We start from the raw sequence: 19,090 nt of genomic DNA, 5'->3' as shown, positions 1-19,090 counted from the left end.
TCGATTACGAATTTATATTGACCGCTGCTCCAAGAATAAAATGGTTAGCAAGACATGTGGTTTACATGTCGCCGCTGTGGTAGTACAAAACACAAACATCCGACCATTATTGCTAAATAAATGTTTTCTTTCTTTCTTAAGTGGCCATCTGTCTTGGAGAGTAAATGGCATTAAAGCTACTTCGCAAATTTACTTAACGTCAATTTTACTGGTCAGATAAGCACCTCACATAGGACTTGGTGGCTTGCATTAATAATCTGTCACCTTCTTTACGACATTAGCTGCCATTTGTACTTGCCAAAATTTACTCATTGCACAGAAATTGCAATTATTGCGAATACCGCTCAGCAAATTGCAATGAAAACGTTCTTTCAATTTATGTTCAAACTGCTGTTTCGAGCTGTTTCTATGGCCGAAAAATATGCGATAAATTTTAGTCGTCCTATCCCTAGTGAGATACAAAGCCGAACAATCTATTTTCCAGCATCTTCTTTGCCTACCCGCTGTGGAATAACCTCGGATCAACCAAAGAAAAACAAAATATAATTGTTTATTTTTAATAATAGTTCTTGTTCCCCTGATGTGTCATACTGTCACCCGCTAGATAAGACCGGATTATTACTTAAACTGGGCAGCAAGTGGTGTTCAAAGAAACAGCTCAGTCCTTCTGAAAAGAGTGACTCGTTTGCAATGAAAAAATTAGTTTTCTTGTTCGTTTTTGCGGCCCTGACAAGAGCTTCTGTGAGAAGCGACGTCGACGTAGAATGGACAGGTGGAGTCAAAAGATCAGGTACGAGCCTGTAAAAGAGAATTTAGAAATCATCTCGTGAAACATCGTATCTGCCGAGATAAACCTTGCTTTACATTGTGAATCAGTAACCGAAATCTTTTCATTTTTCTAAGAAAAGAAGGATCACAAGTAACGCTTTTTTTTTTTTCATATTCAAACCTGATTTTACTAATCGCTGTGCCAAAATTACCTTATTTTGTTAGTTTGATTCTTGATACCAGCTGTTACATGACATGTTCCAAAATCAGGATCGATTGAAACGATTTAAAAAAATTGATTTCAGAAAAAGACAGGCTGCTGATAAGTTTCGATTAGGCAGCGTAGGCCAACAATACAATTTTTCAACCTGGCAATGGATTGTCTACCACTTTACCCGCAATGGAGACTGTCCTGTCGTTAGTCTTTCTCTTCGCTTTTAACTTTAACAAAGTCGTTTTCAGTGCAGTCATTTCTTGAGGCCCCAGTTACCTGTTATACAAATGCTGTTATGGACTCTCTAATAGAACAATTTCGATATTCAAAAATTCCTCCTTGACTAAGTGGTTTGCATACGAGATCGAAACAAAAGAAGTCTTGTTGAGGTTTAAGGATCAATAATTCATTTCTTATATAGTTTGTTTTACTTCTCCAAGCCTTCACGCCAAGTTCGAATTTTAGTACATTAAAATTGGCCTACTAGGCACCTTACACACGTAACCGAGTTTTTGAATTCATGATTTTTTCCCTTTGAAAAAAAATTGCGTCCACAGTGCTAGTACACGTTTTGTTTTCGAATCGCGTTTTTGCTTCTCCACATGCCTCCTATGTTTGAAAACGGATACTTCGATACGGACTGGCCTTGAATTTTTCTAAAATTTCTCCTCTCTTTCGCTAAAATTAATGTTTGGCCAACAAAGTTGTTTCGCCGAAGAATTCAGTTACCTGGTAAAACTCCGAACTTGCTGTCTGAGTAGTTTAAGAGGGTTTTTAAACATTTCGATTTTTGAGACTGGCAGTAGATGAAGCCCTATTGATTATATACAAGTCGTATTATAAAATAAAAATAACAAAACCCTGAACATTATACCTAAAAGAAAATTAAAAGTTCATCTAACGCGCGATATCAGATACTGTGACGTCATCGTTTTCAAAAATTTATGTTTTCATCCGTTCGAACGACTAGGCAAACCAGCGTTTTAAAAAAATTCCACTCTGGAGAGCGTTTTCCAATCGGCTGCATTTTTGGTGACCCTTTTGAACGAATACGTGTGAACGAAAGACTAATCTGCCAAATTTTGTTAGCGTTTTTTAAGAGATACGGAAACGTGTTGAGGGGGCCTTAATTTCATTTTAGGGTTATTTTTTTTTAAAATATTATCCACCCACGGTTCTTAATGGACGCAAAGACCACTAAGTACTTTTCCATTTTTGACTCTTAGCCTGCGTTTCTGTTGCCTTTATTGCTCGCATAGATACGGCGCATGCCTAATATCCACCAAACCCACTTAGTATTCTCGTTCCCAGAGCCGCTCAGCTTTTTTGATTTTAAGACTTCGTGACTCGAGCCTTATGTTAAGTTTCAAACAAAAGCTGTTTGGATTCTTAGTGGCAATAAGAGATTACAAGGCGGAAAAGGAGCAAGAACAGATTCTTGTTTGCTTTATCCACCCACGGTCTTAATGGACGCAAAGACCACTACGTACTTTTCCATTTTTGACTCTTAGCCTGCGTTTCCGCTGCCTTTATTTCTCGCATAGATACAGCGCATGCCTAATATCTACCAAACCCACTTAGTATTCTCGTTCCCAGAGCCGCTCAGCTGTTTTGATTCTAAGACTTCGTGACTCGAGCCTTATGTTAAGTTTCAGACAAAAGCTGTTTGGATTCTTAGTGGCAATAAGAGATTACAAGGCGGAAAAGGAGCAAGAACAGATTCTTGTTTGCTTTATCCACCCACGGTCTTAATGGACGCAAAGACCACTACGTACTTTTCCATTTTTGACTCTTAGCCTGCGTTTCCGCTGCCTTTATTTCTCGCATAGATACGGCGCATGCCTAATATCTACCAAACCCACTTAGTATTCTCGTTCCCAGAGCCGCTCAGCTGTTTTGATTCTAAGACTTCGTGACTCGAGCCCTGTGTTGAGTTTCAAACAAAAGCTGTTTGGATTCTTAGTGGCAATAAGAGATTACAAGGCGGCAAAGGAGCAAGGACAGATTCTTGCTTGCTCTGCGTTTTAAAAGAGCTACATCATTGTCCATGTTAGATCAATCTAACTTTATCATCACCTTTACCGTTAATGTGGGTCGGGTAGTCGCTACTTTAGAAGAGTTGTTACCTCAGTCCTCTCGATCCTGTATTATGCACCTATCAATGTAAACCCCGTCGGGGGGGGGGCGGAGTACGGGCAAGGGGTGGGGATTTGACAAATTTTAAAATTTTTTGATCAAATTCCCCAGGGTGGGAAACGAAAGGTCAATCAAAAGTGTCAAAAAAGCCCCCACCCTAGGGGAAAAATCTAAACAAACAATACTATAATACTATATAAAACGAATAAAAGATCATTTCGAAAGTACGTTCTTACTACTTTTATTTAAGGTTAAACGTAAGTTCCGTTAAATTACTCGCTGTAATTAAGTATTTTCTCTCTCCACCAGCATCTCTTATTTTGAACAACATAATCGCTCCAGGAAGATTGACCGTGCTATTATATTAATGAAACGTAAAATGCTTTATGACATCTGCTCAACATGTTGGAATAGGTCGGATCAGTGACCTGTAAAAAATCCTCTGACTTTCATGGTAAAATTCGATTTCAATCGAGGTTTACAATCAGATGGGAACTTGAAGATAAACTCTTTCTCAAAATAGACATTATCTGTTTAGATGACAGTGTAAAGTATCGGATTATGGCGATTAAAACAAATGAAAACTTCATACCATTCTCCAACAGCGTGACTTTCAGAAAGCCTCGAGGGACGGACTTGGTAACCGCTTCTGAATTGATACCAGGCTTCTATCGGTCAAAGTCAAATGTCCCGACCCCGGGGTCGCTTCGCACGATCAAAAGCCCGACAGGGGGATAGTCTCAGGCATCAAATCCCCTCCCCTTGCCCGCACTCCCCCCCACGGGATTTACATTGATAGGTGCATTATGACAGAATAAAGTGTACCTACATGCCTTTGAAATTAGTGCGAACTTTTTCCTTTAGTATCAAATGCAAAGCAATACACCTATGCAGACGAGGGCTGTTTCGTTGCCGGAGGAAAGGCTGGTAATTACTTGGGAAATTTTCAGAGTTCCTCGAATCCATTCGACGCCTGCGCACGAAGGGCATGGAAACGGAATTTTAAGGAGTTTGCTCTATTGAAAGGCGGTCTTTGTAGGGGAGGAAATAAGCTATCTGAAGCCTACCTGAATTATGGAACATCTCTCACCTGCAAAAATGGCATGGGCGCAAGAAATGCTGTGAATGTCTACTCTATCAGACAAGTGCCCTGTAAGTTAATTTTATATTAAGGAAAAATAACTCGATGCCTAGAGACTGAATAACAAGATCAAAAAAAGAAGTTGCCTCTTTTTTTGACGATACAACAGCATTCTTGAGTGTTGCGCAAGTTTTTCCTTCTTCTCGAAGCTAACTTTGCCGAATTAGAATCGGAAATATTCCTTGAAAATCGGCAGATTTTACTCCTTTGATTAGAACTTGTTTTGTTTAATATTGCTTGACTCTTGGTAAAGCTGCACGATTTGAATCTTTAATGCAAACTTTGACCATACTGAAATCACTTCTCTGGGAGAGAAAAATGTACATCGCTTTTTCAGAGAAGTGACCCTTGGAAGGGAGATGTTAGCTGGATGGCAACGGTTATGAGTTTCCAGCATTTTTCATCACCTCCGCTCTGATGAAAAAAAATAACTAGAACGCATAGTGGAAAAATACAGGCAGGTGAAGTTGGAGGTCATTCGACAACAGATCCGAACTAGGAGCCCGAACTTGCAGCACATGAATAAACCGAATCAGTATAGATAAAGTGTTACATAGGGTCGTGGCTGAGTAATAAAATCTATCATTTAAGAATAAGTGGGAGGAGGAGCTTTAAAGAGAGGGAAGGCTTCATAATTTTCTTCCCCTGAGAAGGGGGGTCAGGGGCATGTAATGGATGATTTACGATAAGGTTTCTCTGAACTGACGCGTCCTTAAATGTTTTCAAACTTGGAAAAAAGGTGTATTTTATTAGGCTTGACACAACTCGATAATATATAAGTAAATAAATAATCAATTACTCAGTCAACGCACCTGTGATGTTTTGTAAGTCCCCTTATACTTGAAAATAATCCATAAGATAAACTGTGCTTTTTTTCAAATAGATATACGCCTTTAGATCGAATTTAACGTTTAAGGCTACATTTTATTAATTTTTCTGGTCCCTTTTCTTCTTTTTCTGTGATAGTATGCGGGATCGAATCGTCCGACAAAGCCTCAAAAGCTTGTCGAATACAAAGACAACGGGAAACAGCGCAATCCAGAAAGGACTATGAACTTGGTGATCCAGATCTTTATTTTAATCTTCCCTCCTTAAACAGAACCAGTGAAGAAGCCCTGAGAATTCTATTGAAAGACTCCTTGGAACAACACTGGATTTGGTTATATATTAATTCAACTATCTACAAAAATTTAGGCCTCTTTCAACTCTTCTACCAAGGAATAACGAACGGAGAGTTTCAAGACGCTGGAGACTACATCAGAGCGTACAACTTCTTTATACAACATCAACTCGTGACTGTAAAGCCGGTAGGTTTCGGAAAACGTAGACTTCAAGCAATCTCTCTTTTTCTTCAGAATTAGTGGGGGCAGTGCATGTGTGCGCGAGGGGGCCTCCTCTGTCTCGCGCCTTCAGTCACACGCGTGGCACTTTGTGTCTCGCGCGTTTCGCTCGACGGGCGAAGAAAAAAAGAGAGACTGTCCGTAGTCTACGGAAAACGTAATTTACAGTACAAAGAAAATGATATAAATTCTCCTTCTAAATAAGAATTCAGCTTCGGTGAGTTCTTCCTTTTCTGAAAAATTGCAGAAGCCGTATGACAATGTATGGTTCAGTGTCAGAGAGAAGCAATCATTTATTTTTTGCGCGCTGACAATTTTGAATCGTTTGACGTCAGAAAGTTTTAGCAGTTAAGTCGCTCGCCAATCCTGTCCCTAGGGTTCTTCTTTCTTCCTCCCACATGAAAAATAAAAAAGGCTCCAAAAAGGCACTGTCTGAGACCTCATGGTAATCATATGTTTTCTATGCAGATTATACCTGTGATTTGATCGTTTTTGAATAACTACACCCCACGCAGTAAAATGATTGATTTGCATGTGTTTTAAAACTCCACGAGAGAATTATGGGACAGGACACAGAGAGGGAATCTTAGGGAGTTGGCCGGGATATGTGAATTTCACTTAAGTTATTTTTAGAGGTTGTAATTTAACAGAACTTTAACTCCTGGGTCGTCCGAAAATTTTAATCGATTGTTTGAAACGACATCAAGTCCATGAGCGACTGCCTCAAAGCAAGAAAGGTAGAATATTGTAATGTCGACTGTCGGATTCTCTCTTAACAACACTAAATAATGATAAATAAAATTATGCGGACCTCTCCGGAAACCATTTTTCCGATTAATTCAAGCGTTAAATTGGTATGAAAATAACTTGGTGAAATTCGCACATCCCAAGGGCTAGACTGGGCGTGTCTGTCTTCGTCCCATTATTCTCTCTTGAAACCCTTTAGGTCCCAAGAGTGACCAACATCAATTTTCTCCTAACAACATCAGCAGATCATCAAGAGTAAAGGTTATGAGAATTACTAAATTGATTATCAAAGGGGGAACACTTTGATCTTAAATCAAATTCTCTCAACTATTCTTAAAAGAAATGTATGGAGATTAGTCTGGAGATTTTGTATGTGGATCTTGGGGCTTAAAAGGTTAAACCCTCCTGATGAAGCACATAAAAATATTGAAGCAAAGGAAAGAGGTCTACCGGATGGACCTAACACAAGCCTGGCGCCCTTTTCTCGAAATTCCCTGTAACGTCTCGGGCCCGGAAAACTGTTTTTTTTTTTTTTTTTTGTCACGTTGGTATTCAAGATCAAAGTTTCAATAATTTTGAAAACGATACAAAACAAAAGTCACCGAGCCTTTCGAGAAACGTTCCCCAGGCATGGTCCGTTTCGCCAGTTATAATCTCCTCTTTGCTACCCAAGCGAAAAGATAGATAATTACTTGCTATCTGTTGTCGGACTGTGATTGTTAACGGCGTTCCGTCGTAATTTTTTTAATCAACTGTACCTCTCACTTATGCCCTCTTTTTTTGTAGAGTGACACCAAGTATTTTCGATTTCATTTTCAAGATGCCAGCATTCCTTTTAGGAATCTATCTGAATTGGCTCTCTGGAGAGATGATACCTTGTTTACTGATCAGCGGTTAGCTGGTCTTAATCCGATGTCTATTAAAAGGATTTCTTGGGATCCAGGTATTTAGTAAATATCCTGGCTTAGCCTTTTCTGAGCAAGAACAAGAACAATTTTTTTGGAACTTCGAGTGTTTAGTTGTAGTTTAATAACATTTAAGGGTGCTTATCTTAAATCATTTTGTTTATGGGTATTTTCTTCAGTTTGTTAGATCAAAGGTTTTTTATCGCGCTACCAAAGGTTCTACAGTCGGAAGCTTACGATGGTGTTTCCAAACCGCTCCTTGCCCAGGATTAACTGTTACTCGTCCCGTCTCTTAATCCTGGGAACTAGTAGTAGGGAACCTTGGGAACGAAGCTGGGTGTTTCGATTGATATAACGCTTTTGTCTGACACATTAATGGGGTTTGAACGTTTATGTTTGAATTCCTGCTTCTTGTGCGACGCTACGGCGTCAAAGCACTGGGGGAAAAAATATCAGTTAGCTTCCGGTAGTAATTTCCGACGTCCGTGACGCAACGTTTTGCAACTTTCTCGTTGCTCAAGCTCGCTACAGGAGTAGAGTCGTTGGCCATTGTAGCGCAATAAAAGCAACTTTAAATTTTGAACTCCTCATTTAATTCATTTTCCGTTTGACTTTTTCAGAAATCAATGGAGGCGTGGACTGGACCTTGCTCAGTAAGAAACTAAACCCGAAATTTGACTTAAAAGGAGCGGTCCAAGATGTGCTGGGGATCAAGATTTCTCTCGATCAGGTTCGTCTTGGAACAACTGAAGTCTTGAAACTAGATTTAAGATCACACCTTTTGTGACAAGGAAAACAGATGCATACCCTGGCGGAATCACACATGCGGTGGTGATTAAGTAACTGGGAAAAAATTAAAATAAAAAATCAATCCTGAACGCCATCAAAAGCTGTCCTTACACTAATGTCGGTTGTTGCTCTGTGACTGCTGTCGTTGCTGTTAAATAAAGGTACATTTTATTGATCGTATTCATTTCCGGAATGAGAATTCGCTTTGGAATTTGTGACAAAACTCTTCGATAACAAATTTTTGGACCGTTAGAGTACTACTTTCATCTAATTTATTAATTTCCACCGATGATCTGGAATTTTTCTTTTTCTTTTTTCCACGTATCCTTATTGCGGAGTATAACGATCAATCGATCATACCAATATTTTCCTGGGTCAATCAGTGAAACAAATTGCACCAATATTTCTGTTTCTTGTTTGATCACAAATATGACGGCCGATCATTGGATTTTATTAATTGCATAATTTTACAACAGGCAATATACCAGGGTTACCTGTATTCTGTTCAATATCCTTTGTATGACGGACTAACAGCAATGAGCAGAGACCCGTTTGGTTCCTTAATGAACGCCTTCTCGCCTATAGCCATTTTTGCATCCAAGCCTGGACGGCAAGAGAACAAGCTTAAACCGGTTGCCATTCAAATTAACAGTTCCTCGGGTGAGTTATAATTAATCTATAGGGTATCTTCCTTGTCCTCAGGCCATACTCCTCGTTCTAGTTCGTTTGTTGTGGCCTGTAAAGTATTTGATACTTTTTGTAATGGAACTTTTAATACCTTAATAAATTGTTGTTGTTGTTGATACTATGATCTTCGCTATTCTACCATATAACAGTGAAATTTGGGGTATGTATGTCAAACCAGATTTTAAGACCTGGGACGGCTCACAAATCGAAAAGACTCATGTTCAGTTTTGGAAACTTTACTAAGAAGTAAACAAAAAGGCTTCTAATACAACTTATATAGAGCTGAACTTGGTCGTTTTCCTTTAAATATCACTAATAAATCATTTAATCCTCAACTACATTTTGTATATTCAGTCTAAAGATGAAGAATCTTTCGTCAAACAGTTTTTTTTAATGTCATTTGTTTAATGCACTGAACGCAAAAATAGCTTTGACTCTCACTTAATGAATATGTCAGAATTTTTAACCTACATGACTTTGATCCTGGTTTATTAGATACCGCTATAGTAAAAGACTATACAGGTTCAATGAAACACGAATATATATCATATTGGCAAAACACCCTTCAACATTCTCAAAACTAGAATTTTACAGATCTTTTTAAACCGATCATAACACTGTCTAATTACTTCTAGCCCCTTAACAAGAGGAACAGCCGGGAGAACTAAGAATAAGCAATCACAAACAAATGATAGAAACTGAGATAGATATACAATCAAATTACCTTAGATAATAGGTGCATTGCCCTCTTTGTGGATCAAATCTAATAGAAGACGAAGTCCAATTTCTTTTCTTTGTTCTTCATACTCTATGATTAGGAATAATGTTTACACAATGTTCACAAGAGTTCGTCACGCGTTCAGTCCTTTGGGGAGGATAAAATGCGTGACGATCCAAAAGAACCTCTGCCGCCGTGAGGCTAGCGACATTCCGCTAGTTTTTAGTTTTCGTATCCCAGTGTAAAATGCATATTCATTTGCTTTAGATTCCCCAGTGTTTACTCCAGAGGACAGCGAACTCTGGCTTAAAGCCAAACACATTTTTCAAGTAGCAGACTTTGCCCACGCGGAGGTGATTGAACACCTTTTTAAGCTCCATCTTTTCTTGGAGCCCATATGTGTATGTCTACATAGGCGCCTATCAACACTGCACCCGGTACACGAAATGATGAAGTACCACTGTAGGGGCCTTATTGGGTCTAACAAATTTGGATATCCATTTCTTATGAGTCCGGGCAACGGCTCTATGGATAAACTGCTGACAATTGGAAGCCAAGGAGCAGTGCAGATGATGTTCAGAGCTTCCCAGGAAGTTACTTGGGACGACACGGATTTCTTGGCAAATATAAAGGTCGGTACTGTGATTAATGCCACCATTGAACGCTGAACGACTGGAACGAGCCCAAGTGGAAACATGATAATTTCATTCAGCTCTTTGACGTCCTCGTAATTCCCTGAAGAGGAGAGGAATTCCACACTGAAAAAGGGATGGATGGGGCCTTTCATTTACAGTTAGTTAGAACATCAGCGAGAGATAAGTTCCTATTTAAAATTGACGATAGCTCATCGGTAGAGCACTTGACTGCAATTCAGGTTTCACCTAAGGCTTTATCAGCCTCCGTGTAAAGAAATAAAAGAAAGAAAGAAAACATGCGACGACAACTTCTTCATCGCTAGTAAAATAACTATAAAAATAGTCTATCGTCTGTACTATTTTAGAATGGTATCATGTAAGCCAAGGCCCCTGGTAAGGGTGTTAATGCTTGAGCCATAATGCCAATAGATTGACCCGCCCTGTCCCCGGCCTTGTCACCACCCCTCTAACTTGCATCGTCTCGTTTTTTAAGAACCGAGGGCTTGATGACAAGGAAAAGCTGCCTTATTTTCCGTACAGAGACGATGGACAGCTAATTCATGATACAATATCCAACATGGTTAATGAATTTGTCGACCAGTGAGTAAATATTCTTTACCTAGAGTAACTACGCGTAACTACTTCAAAAATCGAATCTCTATTCTATTACTAAGTTTCAATCGTATTTCAGCAAGTATACATTCAAGTGTCCCATTAGACTCGAAAGAATTTATGTTAAAGGGGTGGCAATGCCTAGGGGGGAAATATGCACGCGCTTAATTTTCCCTAAATTAAATACAAATGGCAGGGAAAAAAATCCCCAGGGCATGAAAATAAGTAATAATTTTCTTGTCTTTTAGTTCTAACTTAATCGAACGAAAAGTAGTCGGTATTTTTCAGGGCGGTACTAATACGTTTACTTCTCCAAGTTTGCTTAAAACCTTTGTTTGCCTCTTAAGCGTTGGCCTTAAATTCTATTCCCACAATTCTAGCTTTCTCTGGAGATTTACAGCAAGCAATAAGACTGATTTACTCTTGCCTAGTCCCTTGGTCTCATTATTCTGCTCTGCCAAAGCGTTTCGGGTCACATGATCCGTGCGACGAAGTGAGGCCGTTTCCCGCCCGTTTGCTTTGGACACGTCACCGAAGTGAATTGACCGGGAACGCCTAAGGAAACGCTGTACAGGGGATTAGGCAAGTTTTGCGCTGCCACCAAGAAAAATTCGCGTCAAAGACGTTCATAATTTAAAACCGCTTTTGGTATTTGTTAAATACAAGGTACTATAAGTCGCATAAAGAAGTTCAACAAGACTTGGAGCTGCAAGACTTTGCTCATGACGTTTCCCTTGGATCCGGAATGGTGAGAGTTGGACCGACTGTGTGGTTTGAAAATTGTTTTGTTTTGTGGAGCGTTACTAAGTAATGCTATATACGTATTTTTTATTTAACTCTTTTCCCTCAGATAATTAAACAAGTCGATTCTAGTTATAACTTTATAAAGATTTACCTACACAACGTCAAACTTGAAACTTAAAAACTGTTTCTCTTACGTGTGGAATTTTGTTTGTCAGCAAGTGACCTGTTCCCGCAGTTTCAATTTTGTTTTGTTTTTATTTTGGTTAAAAAGGATGTAAAAATTAACAGATTTATGCAATGATCCCTGATTCAATCGTATGGACTTGTTATTGTCAGGTTAGAAACTTCCCAACGAAGATCACGTCCAAATGGATACTTAAGAAACACTTGACAAGACTCATTTGGCTGTTGAGCGCTCAACACAGTGTAGTGAATTACCCAAATGACCACATGGCAGCGCTGACACCGAACATGCCAACCAAGCTCTACAACGATCCCAGAGTAGGATCTGAACACTATGGTGTCTACAATCTACCACGAGGTTTTACATGCGGGGTAGGTGTGGTACATGCAACATAGCGGGCGTTCATCTTTGTTATGCGTTTCCGCTGGTAAGTGCGAAGAGACTGGAAAGCGCGCAGCGTGCATCACGAAAATTGCCACCTTTTGTTACACAATGCTACCCGGCTTTACCTTAGTAGCCTAAGGACCTCTTTCGGCAGGGAGGTGGGGGACCCCAGGTAGATGAGGTAACCCCCTTAGGTGGGGCAACCCGCCTGTCCATATAATCTCTCATTTTAATTTGATCACGTTTACATGATAGCTGGGGTGACCCGCCACATGTTACCTCACCTCTCTAGGCCCCACCACCTCCATCTAAGCAGGCCCTAGAACCTAATACAGAATTACCAACAACGTAACAGCTAAGAGAAATCTTTAAGGTGATGTTACACGGGACGATTCGCAACGACGATTTTTTGCGCAGCACAGCGTAGGCAATACACAGGGTCCGATTGGGGCAATTTATTTCAAAAGCGAACGGTCTCAAGATATAACGAGGGAAACTATTGTATAGTTATTCCATTCCATCCTTGCAATGATGAACCGAATTGCGCACCAGCTCTCAAAATATCTTCTACGAGAAACATTTAACTTTTGCCATGATTTTGCGATAGACTGCTAAGCACCGAGAAGTAAGAGACAGCTAGCTTTTGAAAGAGAAAACCAAAGAGCAAAAACGCCGGCGCTAAATTCATACCCTATGAAAATTATTTTTTTCCGAAATCAGCAAAAATGGCACAGAGAATCGCAGACTTTTCGAGGAGACAGCGCATCTAAAGCAAGAACTTGAAATGCTTTAGAAAAATTCCTTTCATCGATTTTTTTTAAAACCTTTTTTCCAGGCTCAAGCTGCTCTATCTATGAGCTTGGCTTCCTTGCATTACGACTCTCTTTTCGATTACGCGGATCGTCTGCAGGACAAGAAAGGAAGAAACGTTGTGAGGAAATACTACAGCTACTTACATGGATACGTTAAGTCGGCTATTCAAGCAAGAAACTTACAGAGATTCAGAGAAGGTCACTTGCCGTATCCATACCTTTTACCAGGCTGGATAGCCAATAGCATTCATACTTAGGGTTTACGGCTGGCAACTCCTATCGTGAGACGTCACCCATTTCCAGTTTCAACTCAGTTCTTCTCTACCTAGGACGAGCGGGCGGACCCGTGAACGAGGCTTCCTAAACCTCGTGGGATACTTGCCCGAGAAACCTGGCCCCTTGAGGACAGCTTGAAGTACTTTGCACTTGTGCGCAACTTTGTTCCTAAACTATCTACCCATACATTTTCCCCATAGTGTTTGTTCTTACTGCGAGGCCATGCCAGGAGCTTATTATCGGTTCCTGGCCATGCAAGTGTGCGCAATTTAACAGAAAGTCCCCTGTAGTTTCAAAGGGCACTTCGTTTTCCGACCGCTGGTCAAGGGAAACAGCCACTCTTTTACGAGATTGATACAGCCTGCACTAGACGGTATATTAAGCTCTTATAATTAACCGTTGCTGTCAACATGTCTCAAAACCGTTTTCACTGAGGTGAAGTCTTAAGAATGCCGTTGTTAATTTATCTACTTACAAACTAATTAGTATGTGTTTTCTGAGTGCCATCGTTTATAAATAAGATTTACGCCAAAGTACTGATTGTATGCTGGAAAAACAAATTTGATGCAAGAATTTAGTTTAAAATAAATTGGATTTATCTAGAGTTAATGTAATATTTACGGGGCAAACTTTCTTCGTAAAGTAATACATATGCATGTTTTTGAATTAAACTGTAACTTTAAATCGAAAAAAAAAAAAAAGAAAACTAACCAGTTATAAACGCCAACTGTTATTTTAGTTTACCACATTAGGGCTTAGAGATGCATTTTAAGGGACGTGCATCATATTTGAAGATGAGGGGTTGAGGCAGGCGAAAGTGCGCAAAAAGTCAGGTTCTTTCCCTGCCACTCCTCGATAATCTTGTACCCAGATCTCCTTCGTCTTAAAAAAAAGGCTGGTTTGAGCTTTGTCAGTCTAGTCGGGATAGAATAGGCGTGACGAAAGTTTTCTTCCACCTTGGATGGTCCGAGAAAGGGCAAAAAAGCTGTGTAACGCGAGGGATTTAAAGTGTGACCCAGGGGTGGGGGATTAGGCGGAAGCCGAGAGGACTTAGCAAAATTTTGTATCACGCTCATGAACCGCTAGCCAGCGAACAGCAGACGTATTTCCGGTCGTCGCTTCTCTCCTTCCGACTTCGGAGAGAGAGAAGCGACGACCGGAAATACTTCTGCTGTTCGCAGGCTTAAAAATTGCATAAATATCTACAGGAAAGAAGAATTTCGTTGCCCTTGTTGACGATTATACAAAATCAGGGGCAGAGTCGAAACATCGGAGCCTGGGATCAATTCGTGTTTTTCCTGTTCCACTTTGTTCCACATCGTGTTTAGCGCGTTTTACAAGTCTCGCGCCGCTAGAAAGTCGACTTGTCATTGGTCAGTTGCATGCTTTATGTGTTTTCTGACTGGTGATCGATGCTTCGTACTCGCGGCTGCATAAATCATGGCGTCTCTACTTCGAGTTGGCAGTGCTCTACGCGGTATTTCTCGAAGCCATGCCGCAGAAGCATGTCTTAAAAGATGCCCTGTTCTTTCTTGCACGTCATGGCGACAGAAAAGCTCTAGTACAAGGTAAGTGTATTTCGAACGAAGGTGTTAAAAGTAGGGGATAGTTTTGAGGGTGGGGGTCATAAAAGCTACATTGTAGGTAAGTGCTACCTTCCCTTTGTCCTTCAGTTTTAGTCAGAACAATGATGTGTAGCCTAAAATGTCTTTTGTTGCAAAATATGTAAGCTATATACTTCCAAATTCAATTTTGTTCGTCAAAAACACGAACCCCCAGAATGATCAACGTGAAATTTTAATTTGTTTTGATTCAGCACCCGGTCAAGTTGTGAAGGCACAGAGAGGTCACACGATGAAGTGCTGCCATAACTCTCGTTCTTTTACAACTTATTTAGCTATATTAATTATTTACGACAAAGACCAGATGGAGAAATAAGAACGTGGTTTGCACAGCTCGGGAATTCGACCATGGAGTGGTAAAAATATCGCTTTCACTGTCGATCTTACGCAACAGGACGGTAGAGGGAAGAAAACGGCAAACCTTGTGTGACAAACGTGACTGTAATTTTGTTTGAAATAACTTTTCGCCAAGCGTCGCTTTCCTTTGAACAGATCTTTTTGTAAAAGACCAGAAAACATTACTGTTAAGTAAAGATCACGACAAAACACGTAAGTAATAACTCTGCCACATTTGTCACACATGAGCATTTTGCTGTCCTCATCTGGTCCTGCTGTCCTGTTCACAGGCGGCCCAAACTCATTACATGAACGCGGACGTGACTCTTGCTTGCGAGCGGTGTTGTGTTACAAACGGTTATTTACAAAGGCTTGTATGGGATCTATCGGTTTTTCTTTAAAGAGATAAAAAATGTTATGTTTTTAAATAAAATCAACGTACCTTATTGCTTTGTTGTATTCTTTGTTGTTTGCCCGCGTCTTAGGCCGTTTTGAAGCGTTTTCGGCGAGTTAGCACTATTTTGGTGTTCCACTGCTAAAATAAAGACAAGGCAGAACAGTGATTCCCGAAGTGTCCGTCGCTCGAGGCGAATAATTCCACTGGAAAATTACCCCCCGGCCTCAATTCCTTCAAAAATTCAAAGCAGAGATGTTGCAGTTCCATGTCCATTGACTCGATTCGCAATTCCTTCCACAGATCGTTCACTAGCGATGCTTTCATCTCTTGTTCGATCGGCTTCACGATTTCAAAATAGGCTCGTCCAAACTGCCGTGGACCCGTTCACCGATCGCATAGTATGTCGGGTAACTAAAATAAGCCCAATGAGGGTAGCCAGCGGGGCTGACGGGTTTGTTTGTTTGTCGACTACGGGCCGCTGTCTACCCTTGCCGGGCTTATTTTAGTTACCCGACATACTATACAAGCCTTTGTAAATAACCGTTTGTAACACAACACCGCTCGCAAGCAAGAGTCACGTCCGCGTTCATGTAATGAGTTTGGGCCGCCTGTGTCCTGTTGCGCAAACTCAGTACTCGGCCCTTTAGGGATTTGTTTTTTAATGAAGATGGATCTTTCAAATGAAGAACCAATGATCAACAACTACATAATAATCCATTGAACAGATCAAAAAATGCTAGAGAGATACTCCTAATTCATCTAAATGTTAATACCGGTACATGTAGTTTTCAAAATAAAGTTGAAGTCAAGAGGTTCACTTGCTGATGAATCAAAGGAAGGAAAGTTGAAGGAGGCGGAGGTGTAATGGCGTATATTTCTGAGAAACTGCTCCTTAGGAAGCTAAGCCTGCCTAGGAAATTTAAAACTCTGGAATCCCTAGTGACTGAATTGAAATTTGGTAACTGGGATGTTGTACTTGTTGGCCACCACTGAGACCAACCAAGGCAGTAGGAAATAGAACTATTATACTACAGTTGAGAACTTAACATATGGATTTGCTTGCTCTTGATCATTCATTCAAAGCTCTTGTGCTTAACTGAACCTGATTTTTGGGGCCTTGTTTACCATACAAGAAACTGCCAGTGATGCGGCATCCCAGTGACCTAGACACCCACCATCCCAGTAGTCTGATCCTGATTTTCCACAGATGAGATCTTTTTAGGGAGGGAGGGGGGAGGGGGGGGTGTATATCCATAGTCTGAAATTCCAAATACAGCCATTTCGTGTTTTGAGGAGTAGTTCATTTCTCTGTCAGTATTTAACCCATCTTTATATTGTTTGTCACCATATGTGACCCTCTTTGGGAAAACGGACACTAACGCTTTTCCGTTTAAACGGGGAAACCGTTTACTATCCGTTTAAATCTGTTTAATAGGTTCATGCAAGCGTTTAAACGGTGTGCTTATCCATTTAAAAAAAGTAGCACCTGTTTAACGCTTTAGCGAAAATGTTTAAACGGTTTGCTCATCCGTTGAAAAAAAATTGCATCCGTTTCAGCCTTATGTTGCTGTTTCAAGCCATATGTTGCATGTTGGAATTTTACCCTAACATGGCCTTACAGATGTTTTTAGTCAGTGGTAACTTTACCATATAAGTAGTTTGATTATTGTAAGTTTTATTACCATAGTTTGATTACCGTAAGATAATTTTGATCAATGCAAGAAATGGTGATAACTTTGGAAGCTGACCAAAGTAATGCTGCGGATAATCCGCAGTTTACACAGGGTTGTCACTAAGGGCCGGGGGCCGGGGATTTCCCCCAGCTACTCAGAGCATCGCCCCCGGCTACTTTCGTCGTTAAATTAAACCAAAAGAGCACACCTTTGAAACACACAAAGACTATTCATCAAAGTAAATGCAAGTCTGATCTGTAGCAGGTTTAAGTAATTTTGAAATACTCGCGTGCAAAAACTAAGAAATGTCGGAAAAAGACATCTGACTTAGATTTGGTACTAGTACGCATGCGCGAAAACTCTCCGTTCGCGAAATGTCAGTAGGGAGTTTTAGCAACGGCGACGGCAACGTCAAAAAAAGCAATAGGTTTATTGAGCAAAACAACTAGTTTGCACGTGCATCACGCTTTTTTGTACATTTCTCTTGCCGTTACTCAGGGGGGGTTGGCAGAGAGGTCTGGAACCGAGTTTACATGATCGCCCCAGTTAAGAAATTCGGCCGAGTGAGACTGAGTACAAATTTTCCTTGAAAACAAATATGGCGGAGAATGCAGACATGGAAGGACGATGAGTTTTTGCTCGGGTTTAAGTTTTCCCGCGCACAAATCTCAAGAAAAGGTTCCTATGAACTTTTTTAAAGGACCTTTTGGACATCAGAAGGCATGATGTATGAACAGTTCATGGGTGACTTCACTTACGTGATTCGGGATCTCGGCAAGTTCAGTTATTTTTAAGCTTCGTGAATTTTCGAGCGACCACCTTGCTCCATATCTTATATTTTTCCACTTACAGTGGTATTAAGACTTTCTTCCTTATCTTAAACATATGCTACGAGCACGATATATTGGTATGAGTCTTGCAACAGTCCTATGTCACTATGTGAGTGTTCATTAAACCACCGATTTTCTACTTCTCTATTCGTAAGTTTGTTTGTACACCGGGAGGCACAACAAATGTTTATAGGCGTAAATACAGAATACAGGGCCAATTTAGTAAAAACCAGGGTAAATATTCCAATCATTTTGCTTCACATATAAGCTATTTTTAATATCAGAAGGCTGGAAGGGGTTTACTGAACCTTGAAAACTTTCACTGAAATGTCATTGGAGTGATAATCAATAAATTTCCAACAGCAATACCGCATTAGTTTTGTATTAGATAGTGACTTCGGTTTCAAGTATTTCCTTGAAATTGTTGGTACAAAAATTACCGTTTAGTTATGAATTGTACTTGAAATGATTACAGTGGATTAGTGTAAGAACAAGAGGCTAATTCAGTTGCTAATAAGGGTGAGTACATCAGGATAGAGTATGCGTTGAGAAAATCCCTCAAAGGACTGAAGTACAAGAAACAGAAAAAAGAACTGAATGTTTTGCAAAGTTTATAAAGAGAATCAGAAGAGGCTTGAAAAATATACAACTTAAGTTTATTGTTTGTGCAAGTTATGAATCTGATTTACAACTAAATTATACCAGGTAAAATTGATTTTTTATCAACCATCAAGAGAAGTCATTGTTGGGCTTGAACCCTATCCTCAGCAGTTCTTTCTACGATATTACCCTTAGCTTATTTGGCCTAGATGGGTATGTGCTGCTGATTTAGGGTGGTGACCATTTCACCCTCAAGAGTTTTGAACAAGGTGTCTGTGTGGGTTGTGAAGGTTGAAGAAGAAGCGGTCTATAGAGGACGTACAGTCTATTGGTACCACCATTCCCCCCCCCCCCCAAGTTTTGCCATGTTTATAAGTTTAAAAGCTACCTTAATTCTGTATGTTAATTAAAAAGGAAATGAATCAGGATTATAAAAAAAGGTCTCTTGGCTTAAAAAGGGTAGGGAAATGCACAATGTGTCCTACTACCCATACTCTCTTTCAGTGTAAGCCCAGGGAGGTGATCTCACATTTTAATTCC

General features: G+C 40.1%; 2 protein-coding genes across 2 annotated transcripts in view; both read left to right on the top strand.

The window, feature by feature from the left end:
* The first annotated feature begins 2,623 nt into the window (after positions 1-2,623).
* Positions 2,624-13,082, top strand: LOC140937885 (polyunsaturated fatty acid 5-lipoxygenase-like). Its single transcript, XM_073387457.1, has 11 exons — positions 2,624-2,707; positions 3,964-4,270; positions 5,226-5,566; positions 7,133-7,289; positions 7,872-7,981; positions 8,517-8,700; positions 9,713-10,077; positions 10,574-10,680; positions 11,359-11,440; positions 11,773-11,991; positions 12,840-13,082. Exons 1-11 carry the CDS (start codon positions 2,624-2,626, stop codon positions 13,071-13,073), a joined length of 2,190 nt encoding a protein of 729 aa, XP_073243558.1. The 3' UTR covers positions 13,074-13,082.
* A 1,380-nt stretch (positions 13,083-14,462) lies between these two features.
* The window catches only part of LOC140936929 (dimethylglycine dehydrogenase, mitochondrial-like), a 31,169-nt gene continuing 26,541 nt past the window's right edge, over positions 14,463-19,090 (top strand). Inside the window, exon 1 of the mRNA XM_073386435.1 lies at positions 14,463-14,660. Coding sequence (XP_073242536.1) covers positions 14,533-14,660 — 128 coding nt within the window. The 5' untranslated portion in view covers positions 14,463-14,532. The remainder of the gene's footprint in view (positions 14,661-19,090) is intronic.

This window comes from Porites lutea, chromosome 5 (assembly GCF_958299795.1).
Source record: "Porites lutea chromosome 5, jaPorLute2.1, whole genome shotgun sequence".
Lineage (NCBI taxonomy): Eukaryota > Metazoa > Cnidaria > Anthozoa > Scleractinia > Poritidae > Porites > Porites lutea.
Note: the sequence above shows the minus strand (reverse complement) of the source record. Positions and strands in the feature narration are given on the sequence as shown.